We start from the raw sequence: 13,622 nt of genomic DNA, 5'->3' as shown, positions 1-13,622 counted from the left end.
CTGTCATGTGAGCTCTAACACAGAAGCTTAGCCTTTATGTTACATCAACAACAAACCTTCCTATGTGGCAAATGCTATGCATGCTGAACTTGCTCAGGTCTCACAGCAGCCCTAAGAGGCAGGCACTGTGGATAGTGAAGCCACATTTACAGATGAAGTTCCCAGGAGGCTAGGTCAATTGCCCGGGTGATGCCACGGGTAGAACTGAACACCCGACTGCTACTCCGCACTGCCTTGCTCTTAGAACTGAGCCTGAGCGTGGCCACGGCAATCGGGCCCGAGGACTTGGAGGGCACTTAAGTAGCAGTAAAAAATCATGAAATGCTGGCAAATACATCCTGTCGGAGGGTTAAAGAAATTTTCGTTGTGCCAGTGTAGGGAGGAGAAAAACGTTAATTGGGTTTCAGACATACGAAGGATTTGTTGAAGAATAATGAATGTTCCGTTTCAGTCAAAGACTTTCCGAAGGAAGGCGTGCAGAGAGGGCGATCGGGAGTACCTCTGTTGGGTGGGAGGAGCCCTGTCTTACCATCAGGTCTAAGGAATGACAAACCGGGAGGTTGTGAAGGGCCCATGAGATGAGTCTCGGACGGACGAATGTGTTCAAGATGTTGTGATTCATTTGATTGTGACTGTAATTTCCCCATTTAATTTTGAGCAGATATGTTTCTTCATTCTTATTCTTAATCTAATGTTACCTAAAATGTGGATAGAACTTTAGAACTGAAGACAGGTAGTTCAGCCCCATATTTTACAGACAAGAAAACAGAGTCAGAAATTAGACATGTGTTGTCATAGGACTACCTGCTAAGGGCCAGAACTGAGTTTTGACCCCAAGCCTCCTGACACCATGTCCACAGCTCAGGCTGCTTTTTGGGGGTTTTGATAGTCACAGAAGAAAGTGTTTTTGAGAATTTCTACTTAGTAGAGTGAGATTGCTGTGTGCATAAGAGAGTGGGGTGTAAGTTTTCACTGATTTATGAACTGTCCTTTTTCTTTGTGTAGTATGAACCCAGAGGACCTGGTCGGCCCTTGTACCAAAGAAGAATCTCATCCAGCTCAGTCCAGCCTTGTCCTGAAGAAGTAAGCGCTCCTCAAGACAGTCTTTCTCAGTGTAAAGAGCTTCAGGACCACAGTAACCCATCTTCTTTCAACTTTCCCCCCCCGGAGTCCTGGGTAAACACCACCTCATCTACCGCCTATCAGAACATTCCGTGCAATGGATCCAGCAGGGCCGCTCAGCCCAGAGAGTTGATCGGTAAGACCGGGCCGGGGGTTGCCGCAACTGCAGTTTTAACTGCTCAGCTCCTGGGCATTTATGGAGTTTTTCTTCTCCCATTCTTTCCATTCGCATTATTGTCTTGGAACAGTATTTCATGCTCATAGCTTGCAGGTGTGCCTCAGGATACATATTAATTTAGGACTGTATTGATTCCATATTTATGGTCTGGAAGGTAAGTAGACCTACCCGTATTTGGGAACTGATCATTTTGATCTTTTTAACCTGTGAATGCGTGAAAGAAGTAAGGGAACCTAAAATGTATTTCTAAATCAGATCACCTTTGCTTGGGAAAAGCTTGTTTTCTGGATTTTTGTGTTTTCTTCTGGGTTGGGGGTGGCAGTTGGTTAGGTCAATTTCAGTTTTCAAGGACTTATTGTCATTAAAGTTGTTGACAGTTTGCTACACAATAGAGTTTGGCCATAAGAGAAACCAGTGAAGTCTGACATTTTGAGATTTAGAAATCCAGTGTTTATTCCTTATATTCTAATGAACTGAGAAATCCAAGTCCAAAGAAGAAAAAAAAGAAGGCATAGGAAGGCCTTGGAATGGATATGGCTGTAAACCTGTGTGCTGGGAAGTCTGAAGTCTTCTTCTTCAGCCTTGAACGCGAGTGCACGTTTATCTTTCCTTTGTTTCCCTCTTTTTTTATGTGGAATGTAAAGAGTGATACTGTTTGAGTTCTCTGATCTATATAGCCTTCTCTTTGTAGGCTGTAGTCGTTGATCTTTGTGAACAAGTCTGTGATCGTAGGTGAATTTCTGCCTTGATAGCATCAACCTTTGTATTGTAAATTCATTTTGCTCACCTTTAGAATGTGAATCCACTGTGCCTGTAACTGACCCATTTTGGAGTATGTGTCATACAAGCACGTGTTTAGAACAATAGACGTGGTCGGTCAAAACGCATTGAAGAGGCGTTGGTTTCCTTCCTGTCAAGAGACATGGTCATTTTCATCTTTAAACATTCATTAGTACCTTCTGTGGATAAAGTGTTGTATTTTGCCTGGGATTGCTTTGTCATTTTAAAGGTCTAACAGAAATGCACTCATCATATTTGAATTTCCTGAGAAACATCTAAATTACAAATAAGTGATGAAAATTTGTTACTTCTTAGTTGTTTTGTGCATTATAATTTATTTTAAAGACAGCATCATTTCTCCTTTTTTTTCTGCCTAAATTTTAAGATAGCTTTTGGCCGAAATCAGTAAAAATCTGATAAAGTTGAAATTTCCTGAGCAAGTGCCCAAAGCACATGTCATTTATGGTATCTTCTCCACAAATATAAAATTATTATTTTCTTCATTGCTAGGAGACAAATAGTAGTATTCTTTAGTTGAAAGTAACACTTAGCTAAGTATTTAAAAATTAATTCAAAATCACTAATATCCTGAAGCACAACTTCTTGTCTAACAGTATGTATGTATGTATGGATGGATGTATTTCTTATTTTATTTTATATTTTATTTTATTTTATATTTTCATTTCATTTCATTTCATTTCATTTTTAGAGGAATGTAGCAATTGCCGGTGGTGAATCAGAAGGAAAATAATCACCACTTGGGAAACTTCTTTCTGAAGTTTGAGACTTATTTCTTGAGTTGAAGGAAACTGTTCATATTATATTGGTTTGGAATTTGAAAGAGGTCATGATATGGCCATATTTTCTCCACAATTGCAAGCCTGAGAGCAAAGATCATGTCTCTGACCTTTCTGAACTCTGGATTTCCCATTTTGGTACTGATCACACTTGGTAAATACCTGCCTGCTGAGTAAGGAGATCATGAAAATAGACCCTGTGCGATCGAGGGGGTGATCCAGTCTCACTGCAGGACCTCTGTGTCCACAGCAAGGGTGGGGTTCGTCTCTCCAACACATATGTGTTCGGGTTATATTCACTTCTCTTGGTGACAAGGCATACTTTATCAAGCATTTTCTTTTTATGCACAGATGAAAATTAAAGATTAGATAGAGATATGTATTTTGAGAAAAGTCATTGGTTGCCAGATTAGTAAAATTCATAGTTTTAAAGAATAGTTTGTCTTACCTGGAGCATATATGGTAAATCAAATTGACAGAGATCTTACATTCATGATTAGATAAGTGTGTAGGCATTAGGCTAAACTGCCTCTAAAATATTATTTTGTAAGTATTTATTATTTACTTGAAAACATTCTAAACTCTAATTATATTGTCATGAAGATGAGAATACGGGTAAATAAGAAGACTTAGTAAAGTAAATAAAAATAGTAAGTTTTTGAACAGCCAGTAAAATGTTTATTTTGTATATTATATTAGGCAGTACAGGCCACTTTTATACTGAAGTGTTTGTTAAACTAATGCTCTTAAAAACAATTGTTTCATTCACAAAATCAGTGACATTTAGACAGAAAAGGTGGTAAACGTTCCAGAAAGCTGTTAAATGGCTTACAATAATTTTGAACAATTCTGTGAATTTTTAAAGTTTTAAAATAATAATGTGAAATTAGCATATTGAATCAATGAGACACTAAAACTAAAAAAATGACATATTTTCTCCTTAACTTTCCAGTCCACAAATAGGTAATAAACACAAGGAAAAATGTCCATAAATATCAGTAATCAAAGACATGCAAAGTAGAACTACAAGATAATTATTTATTTATAAAATAAGCTAAAGTTAAAAAAAATAGTAACACTAGTGTTGTGGTGTAGTAGGGAAATGAGCAAGCGTTGTTGGTTGAGTATAAATGGGCAGTATTTTCCTGCAGGGAAGCTTGGCCATAGTCAATCAAAAACTTTGACTGTGTATGTACTATATGACCCAGCCATTGTACCTCTAGGGATTTATCCTAAGGGAGCAGTCGTGAATATTTAGGAATATTTATCTATAATAACATTTAGAACAGTGTAGAAAAGTGAAAAATTGACTATTATCCATATTTCTAAAAATGAGAGGTTACTTTAAAAAGTTGTGAAATATCTGCATTATATGACATCCTTAGGGAAAAATGCACCAGCAAGTTAAGGCTTATTAGCTCTGGTATTTGGAAATATGAATGACTTATTTTCTTCTTTGGCCTTTGTGTAATTTCCAAGTTATCCTCAATGAATATGTATTATGATTTTAATCCAATCTAATATTAGTTAAACTTTTAAAAGATTGAAAGCAAAAGCAATGTTTAAAACAAGTTATGATTTAGGGGACCATAAAATTAGTTAGGAAGAGTGGAGTTGAATATTAAAGGACCTTGGAATTCGGCAGATGATAGGAAATGTGAAGTAAAGTCTACAGCAGTTTTCCCCACCTTATTCCATGTTTACTTACATATTACAAGAAAAGGTAGTATTTTTAAGAAATAGAATCCAGGTGCTGCTGTTTCTTAGGTTAATAATAGAAGCTGTTTTAACCAGAAGTCTGCATATAGAGCTCATTTTTATTTAAGAAAGAACCTGTTTGTTCCCATTTTCGAACTGTGAGCAGTTAATATAATAAATACCGAAGTGTACAAGTTAGTTTTTTGAAGCAAACCTTCGGACTTGACCTTTAGTTTTTATATGTTTAGTTATCGCAGGTCACATAGTTAATTCTTCCTCAAGTGTTTATGAGATGGAGAAGTTCAGTTAGATGTGTTGTGATTGCAGTTTTGTGGCAGAAGTTGTCTGTCCTTGTGGCTCTCCTGTCACTGAGTTCCTGGAGATGAGAACCAGCTGTGACACACTGAGCTAGTGAGATGCCTGAGTGTCGCTGGGCTTGCCCTTAAATCGGTGCTACTCTTCTCTGCTTCTAGCTCCGCCCAAGACCGTCAGACCCCCTGAGGATCATCTGAAGCCTGAAAACCTCGAGGGGTCCAGTTCCTTCAATTACAGTGTCCTGCAGCATCTCGGCCAGTTCCCCCCACTCATGCCCAACAAGCAGATCGCGGAGTCGGCCAACAGCAGCAGCCAGCAGAGCTGTGGAGGCAGCAAGCCCGCCATGTCGTACGCCAGCGCTCTGCGGGCCCCGCCCAAGCCCAGGCCCCCGCCGGAGCCGGCCAAGAAGAGCAGCGACCCTCTGTCTCTGTTCCAGGAACTCAGCCTGGGGAGCTCATCGGGCAGCAATGGCTTTTACTCCTATTTTAAATAATCACTTTTTTTTCCTCCAGGGAGAGTGTTTTCATTTCTGTTTGTATCAGTAGAATTAAGATAGCTGGACTTCACCTATAGATGCACAGTTCCCGTTGTTTTAATATTAAGTATGTTCTCAATTGCTTTGCTGCTAGACTTGCAACTAATTTTTTTTACAGTATATTCCATTATTTTGCATTTTTGACATGAGTCGGAATTTTGACAGCTTTTATGTGGAATAAAAAATATTTTTAAATTTGTGTATTGTTACATATGTTTGCATCAAGCTAGCAGCTAAGAGGTTAATTGTGCAACTATTAAAAAAGGAGAAAAAAAGTTTGTCTAAAATGTATTTAAAAAGAAAAAAAAATTGTAAGTAGCATTTACATTTATTCAGTAATATTACCATACGCTGGGTTTCTGTACCAGAAATGGCCAGTTGATGTACAAATGTATGTTATTTTTGCTTAAATTCATTGAAAATTTTTTAAAAAAAAGGGGGCAGCATCTTCTAAATACTTTAAGTTTTATCAGCTTTTTTTGGTGACAAGATGCTGCATTCTAAAACTTTTCTAGTTTTAGACTATGTAGATGTGCTGTTGTAATCTCCATCCACCGTAGGATAGAGTTAAAGGCATTCTTTGCAGGTGTATTTCATATGCCACTGTTTTTTGCAACATGAAAAAAACAGTGGCATACTTAATTATATTTTGGACAAGCTACACTTTAAGCTTGTTTTTAATGTTAATTTGATAGTGTGTGTTTTTTTTTTAAACAAATCATGAAGCTGAAAAATTTTTAGGATTGTTGGTGCTTAGTAGACTTGATAACTATTTTAAAAATGCGTGAATTTAGTAAAATCTTCTTTTCCTCACTATGCATGTGTAAATGTTCGTAATCTGGCTTCCCCCCTCTCCAGTGGTATAAAGAGTTGTGCCGCTTTAAGGTTTTTTTTCCCTCCAGTAAAAATTTTGGTACCTTTATTTGATGTTTACATTAAAATGTGACATTATACATGGCAATTCAGATATTTTGCTAACTGTTTTGTTTGAGGAACATCATTAAAGAAGAAATGTTTGTCAAAGATGTATCAAAATTCATCAAAATCTGGGGCAAGAAGCTACCCTTGTTTTCATGTCTTTTGATTCTTCTAAAAGAACCCCACTGAACTTGTACAAAAATATAAAATTTAAACAGCTATCTTAAATATCCTACAGTCTAAACATTGTTTTGAATGAACTTTGGTAAAATCCAAAGAAAAACGTTTACCCTCTTAAAACTCGTGGTCTTGTAACACTTCTGAAGCGCTGCATGTCCATATTGTTTTCCTGATCTAGTAGTACTACTTTTATACTTCAGAGATATCTTGAAACTACAATATAACCTTTTTAAAAAAATAATAAAATAATAAGGTAAGGTTGGGAAGCATTGCAAATCCTGACTGGATCCTGACGATCCGTTCAGAAATAGTGTTTTTTCGGAAGACTGCCTCTGAGTAGGCCATGCTCTATTTGCGGTCCATTTTTAAAGCAGAGTTGAAAAGTGGAGGGCAAAGAAAAGCGTCTACAACGGGAGTTTAGTTGGTGTCGGCCAGCAATAGTCCCCTGTAAGCCTCAGACAGTTTGGGAGAAGAGAGTGCCTTTAGTTAAAGGCTGTCAAGCTGCAGGACAAATGCAGAGAACCTCTTTTTTTATTCAGTTCTGTCTTTCTGCCCAGAGTGCAGTTCACTTCTCTGTGGCTTCACGTTACAGGCTGCAGGTCTCTGTGTAAGGCGGCAGATGTAGACGTGTAGACTGCAGACGTGTTAATGGTTAGTATAAATCACAGTTGGAAAACAGAGCCAGCGAGTTACAGCACCTCGTTTTCTCTGTAAGATGTCAGATCACCACATTTAGTGATGTCGGATTTTACTCGACATAGTCACAAGAAAAGAAGAAAAAATTTTGCCATATAGCTGTGTATTTCTAACTCTGTGACAAAACTCAAGATACAGCCCAAATGAAAATGAGATACCCCTGATGTGAGGATGTCGATGAAAAGTAATGTTCTTGTCAGCGATGATTCTCCTCCCCCGAAAATACACAGGACTGCGACACAAGCCAGGTAAATGGTGGGAAGCACGCTGATCTGACGAAGACAGAACTGTCCCATCAGGGCTGTCAGTTAACCCCTTGTCATAAAGTAATTGCCTAATCATCTGTTTTCCATACTTGAACCTTTAAAAAATACCAGTTTTAAAATTATTTATATTTAAATGTGCCCACCCTACCACCCTTATATATTGATGGAAGCTTTGGGTAAGGAAGCTGTTACATTGTTGTGACTTCACTGTTCTAAGCAGTTGTTTCTAAAAAAACTAAAAGGAACAGCTACTTCTTAGCCCACTGCTCTGCGGAGAATGTCTGAGTGTCCCTCACTTCCTTACTGTTTCTACAGCCAGTCGAGGATTCGAATGCCGTTTCCATCTCCGCTTTACTTAATGCCGTCTTTCCAACTGTGCTTTACATGTAATGTATACATAATAATATCTTGTAACGGTTTTGAGAAAGTCTTACTGCAAGAATCATTGCAAGTTTCCATTGAAATGAGGCGTGGCTTCTGAGTACCATTCATCCTGTTGGATATTACTTGGGTAATGTTAGCAAGTGCCCACGAATCAGACTTAAAAAACAACTTACAGTCGGCCCTCCGTATCTACGGGTTCCATGCCCACCGATTCAACAAAGCATGGATCAAAGATATTAAAAAAAAAGAAAAAAATTCCAGAAAGTTCCAAAAAGGAGAGCTTGAATTTGCCATATGCTGGCAACTATTTGCATAACATTTATATTGAATTAGGTATCATAAGTAATCTAGAGATGATTTAAAGTATATGGGAGGATGTGTGAAAGTTATATGCGAATGCTACGTCATTTTATATAAGGGACTTGAGCATCCTCGGGTTTTGGTAGTCCTGGGGGTCCTGGAACAGATCCCCTGCAGACACTGAGGGGAGACTATGTTTTATATACTAGGTCCAACCTTAGAATTCAGATGGAACTTTTTTTTTTAAAGCTTGATGTTAGCTCTGGGATAATACCAAGTATCACCAACTTCCTTTTCTTCCAAAACATATTTCTTCTAAGTGAGGTTAGTTGTTCACATGATGTCTTTCTACTTCTTTGTTCTTTGTTATCACTCTGAAGTTTCCTTTATCTTGCCAGAACTATTTTTTTATTCATTTTACTTTTTAATTTCAGTGCTACTGAGATTTTCTTTTTTTACCTTAAAGAAATTATTTTGGGTGATAGAATTTGTAGAGTTTTCATGCTAAATTTTTTTTCCCTATCTAAAAATGAATTTCTGTTAAGATTTGAATGAGCCTCATTCAGTGTAACATGGATATTTTCTGGTGGGTTTTTCAAAGGGGTTTTGGTTGCCGTTTGGCATGTGCTTTGCCAATTGTTAGAGTAGAGCTTTGTTTTTGATTAATCAGCAGTTAATTATTGACCATTTAAACAACATGACTTTCATTTTCCCTTCCTCAGACAGATATGCTTTCTCTCCAGGTCATTTTGTATGTGTGAAATAATAAACTGCTTTGTGTGGTTTTTTTCATCAGAGGTTCTAGAATAAGTTTGAGTTTGGTGTGAACATCAATTGGTCTTTTCAGTTCAAAGAACTGCAGAATAAGTAAAATAATCAGAATTCCCACTGAATAAGTATTACCTAATTAAACATAGCGATCTCCAAGACCTATTTGTGAAAATAGTTTCCTTTTTTATGGTGGCATTGAAATTGCTGAGAAAGTAACTGAATTCCCTAACTTGAGATAATTAAGATATAGTATTATCTTGCTCTGGTATAGTCGATCTTACATGTTTAATATTTTCCACGTATATACATTTCAAGGGCAAAGCTATAAACATATAGGAATGTATCTCTAGCGACCTGCGCTGGAGAGAGTCACCTTGCCTAAGAGCCAGTGTGTGAAAACCAATTTCAAGATAAATTTCAGATTTCAGCTATTGTTATTAAGAAAATTAAATTTACTGAAATCGCCATTTTAAGAAGAGACACCTGTTATCCTTAGATAGAATTGTTTCCTACTGGAGTTGTTTTTAAAAAGAGAACCCAGAAAAAGCCTATAAAAATACAAGATTAAAACTTTAAATGTATTGCAAGATACAAATTGCTACCTTAAATGTTACTTAGGCGCTCTGGTTTTTCTTCTAGCTCCACAAAGGTAGTACTTTGTCTTTTATGATTTACCAGACGTTGTTTCTTGCTAACCATCCCTTTAACTATTGAGAAACCCTCAGTTTCTACCACCACCCTTATGTGCGCTCCTAAATCTCAAAGGATATGTCTTAATGGATCTGATTGTTCACTCCGCTTTTTGCCACCTGACCCACACACTATTGAGCAGTTAGAAATGACGGATAATGTTCTAACCATGATTCTTGTTCAGAATATCAGCTAGTGACGTCCGCCACATATTATAAAGGCAACAGGAAAGAGTAAGTGACACGTTAGTCTTCGGAGTACTCATGATACTAGGTTTCTCCAGTTCTCCATCTACTTGGGGTTGGATATTTATTTGCTGAGGTTTCACTATAAAGCTGCTAAATTCACACTTACTACTTTCATACCTGTTTAATTAGCAATTTCAAGACCATTGTTATAAGGAGTGAATCAATCTTACTGACATTTAACATTCTCTTAAAACACATTCAGGAAGTGGCATTGTTATTACTTTAAATTAGAATCTGAGATTAAACAGATTACAAAAAATTTTAATGTAACATTTAAATTTTTTGAAATGTTTGAAAATATCTACTTTGGAATAAACTTTAAGGAAACAGTCACAGGAGCTTCTAAATTTTTTTGAAGGGAGGTACCTAACAGAAAAGAATACAGACTTAGTAATGTGAACTGTGGTTAAATCCTAAACCCAGTTATACAATATTAGTCTAAAGCTTCAAAAACTGGAGTGTTAAGAAAATCCAGAGACATTCATATACTTACAGCTTCAGTAATGTATTAGACCAGACTTTATTTGCAATTTGTTCAACAGAGAGATTTTATTTTGATACGAATATTAAGCATAAAGCATAGTAAGTTTTATATAATTCTATAAGTTCATTAAACAATATTACGGAATTTTCATTATATTCTTTGGGAGTCTTTTTAGCTGTTTCTACATCTCATATATGAGGTGTCTTCTGTATTTTATTTTGCATACTAGCGTGTGACTGCCTGCCTTAGAACTATGTATAGGAGGGGAAACCAATATTACTTAAAATTTTTTTTTTGATGTTTTGAAATAAATTTCGTCATTAGTTTTTTTTTTTTTTTTGATGTTTGAGCAGTTGAGGGGAAGGGGCAAATTCCATAGGTTTCAACACAGAATAGAAGGAGTATGTGTTTACAAATATGTCCTGTTTTAAGATATGCAAAGTTTGAGCAGGATAGAGCTAGTGGATCTCAAACCTTAGCCAGCGGCAGAACTACCTGGAGGCCTTGTTGAAGTCCAGGCTGCTGGACCTGCCCCCCAGTTTCTGATTCCAGGCTGGAGCCTGACCATCTGCGTTTCCAGCAGGTTCCCAGGCAGCACTGATGCTGCTGGCCCAGGTACCACACTTTGAGAACCGCGGGTCTAGAGAAAGTCTGAGGGTCTTTTCAGTCATGCATTTATTTACTCAGTGTACAGAACTGATCTCTTGAGACGTGTGTATAATTCTGATGCCGTGAGGGGGACGTTCATGGAGAAAGACCTCTGTGGAGCGCCGGGCCCTTTGGGGGGCGGCCACCACCACTCCCCCCCGCCCCCTCAGCGCTCACCCCGGTTGAGGTCTGTGCCGCTCTTCCACATCACAGGGCAGGAGCTCTCTAATTTGTAGGGTGAGTTTGGTTTTGTGACCACTGCAGCCTGGGCTTTGGTCTGGAAGCTGTGCATTTGCTTGGAGCGCTTAGCGTCAATCTCCTCCTGAGGATTGTGGAAGGAAGCCATCCGACTGTCACGAGAATGCACTTTGCGTTTATCGAGGCCCTAAGTACCGGAGGCCCCGTCCTAAGATGGCAGTGACCTGAAGCATGGAAAACGATAGATTATCCCCAAATGATGTAGTCGTAGTTTTTAAGTTTTGGGGGATGAGGGAGGTGAGGGCAAAGGATTTGCTTTTCAAATTATGTGTTTCTCAGGTTAACAAAGTTATTTTGGATTCTCTGCCATGCCGGTAGGTGTTAGGGGAGCCTGAATTGTTGTATATGGCAGAAGATTGATAATTGTCTCTGATTACTTTGCTACCTTTAAAAAAATCTATATATGTTTACAAAAAGAGTCTAGAGGAATCTACCACCTACACAGCATGAGTTATTCATAAACCATAGGTGCACATGTATGAGCAAGTTATTTTTGAGAAAGAAACTGCCTACAATATTATAAACCTACAGGTCTTTGGATATTTTAAAATTCGCGTGCTGTTGTTGTTAATATTCCCCCTGGAGTGCAGCTTGAGGGGTATTGGTCTCTGCCTCTGGTTTCTTGTTTGGCTTTGAATTTACCGAGACACTAGAAAGAGAAGAAATTATTTTTAAGGTAATAGATTCTAGAATGACTTAGATGTAGACCGTATGATAAGCATCATAGAACACACAGCTTTGGAATTCTTAAAACCCAGTACTTCCTCCTTGAAAGGCAAGATAACCTTTGGTGGGATTGTTTGTATGATCAGCACAGGTTACTTTATCCAATTCCAACTCATAGGGAGCTTCGGTTTGTTTATTCTTTGCACGATGCCTTGGATGTGAAGACCTCTCTGTCAGCTGGTCACAGGGCTCTTTTGTCCAGGATGAAGTCCTGACGTGTCAGTTACACCTGAATGTCTCTCAGCCTGCCCCCCTCCCCACCCCATACAGAGCAAGAGTCTTGGATTTTTACATGTCCAGACCATGCCTACTTCCTATAAACCCGTGTGTATGACATTGTACTGTATCCGCTTTCTGTGCCAGTCATCCCACCCGATTCTTCGAAACCCATGAAGGTACTGGTTAAGTGTAGTAGTTGTATCCTAGGTAAATCCGGTGATTAAAATACCTCTCCTCTCAATTATAAAGGTAATGGGTTTTGCATTTTATTAAAGGGTTCTGTCATTAGTGACACAGGTTTTGTTTTTGTTTTTTTTTTTTAATGCTTCAAGAATACAGTTCTTATCTAAACTTGTTCAGCTAACTTCATGCAATCACTTGGCAAATTCATACTGGGTCTTATTTTGGCAAGCCTTCCAAAGGAAGGTTACATAAAACTGAGATGATCAGTTTCCATCTCTTAAAAGTACCAGTTGTACAGCCATCTAATAATCATAATTTATGGCAAAATTATAACAAAATTATTATTTTTTTCTTTGCAGTTAATGATACCTCATCTGAGAGTTCTAATACCTAAAGAGTTTATGCTTAAAAGTAAAAATGACTTTGTACCATAAAATAACCCCAAAGCCACTCTCTAGGGTTTTTATTTTCTTCCTTTTTTGTCATTTTCTTTTTTAACTTCGTTTTGGAATTACTTTAGTCGCTTTGGTTCCTTAGAACAAGTTTTCGATTTGGAGGTCTATAATTCCTACCTTGTGATCATTGTCTCAGTGAAGTTCTTTTGTTTTACAAGATTCATGGTAACACAAAATGTATTTTACTGCTACAACTAAAATGTATTTATAATAAAATGCCTTTTTAATAATTTGGAGATCTGTTTGTTATGTGTGAACCACAATCCTCTGCTTCCTTTTAAGAGCAAAGGTCTGACAGAAGTTAAGCACAGCACTTTGATTTTATTCATGATATTAATCAGTAAAACCAGCTAAAGTAACAGAACTCAACATTAATTTGTAAAATTGTGACTCTATAGTTTCCAGAAATTTGCAACTTTACTTGTATCTCTGAACTTCAGCAGAAGCAAAGGCCTAAAGCCTTCAAGTGTTACCTGAAAGTTTAAAGATCATCAGTGATCAGTGAGAAAATGAGCCCTTTTCAAATTGTCATTCAACGTGGTTCTTAGGAATTAAAAGTAGTGATCATGAATTAGTCTTAACAAGTCACTTGTTGATGCTGGGCTTGTGGAGCCCAGAATTCATTTCAGAACTTGTAAACCTAGTTGGTATCAATATATTATGAGGGTGTAATAATACACTTCACAGGGGTGCACGGCATGCATTACTGTCTCCCCACCCCTGCCCCTCCCCTCCAGATGCCGGCTGTGCAGAAAATTGCCCTGAGTCAGG

At 37.7% G+C, this 13,622-nt stretch overlaps 1 protein-coding gene across 7 annotated transcripts in view; it reads left to right on the top strand.

Moving 5' to 3' along the window:
* The window catches only part of HELZ (helicase with zinc finger), a 163,608-nt gene extending 150,546 nt beyond the window's left edge, over nt 1–13,062 (top strand). For all 7 annotated transcript variants that reach the window (XM_028167337.2, XM_007185541.2, XM_057535773.1 and 4 more), the window contains 2 exons: nt 1,006–1,258; nt 5,049–13,062. In XM_028167337.2, the coding sequence (XP_028023138.2) occupies nt 1,006–1,258; nt 5,049–5,383 (588 nt within the window). In that variant the 3' untranslated portion in view covers nt 5,384–13,062. The remainder of the gene's footprint in view (nt 1–1,005; nt 1,259–5,048) is intronic.
* Nucleotides 13,063–13,622: the final 560 nt, after the last annotated feature.

Source organism: Balaenoptera acutorostrata, chromosome 20 (genome assembly GCF_949987535.1).
Source record: "Balaenoptera acutorostrata chromosome 20, mBalAcu1.1, whole genome shotgun sequence".
NCBI lineage: Eukaryota > Metazoa > Chordata > Mammalia > Artiodactyla > Balaenopteridae > Balaenoptera > Balaenoptera acutorostrata.
This window is presented reverse-complemented; position numbering and strand designations above follow the sequence as displayed.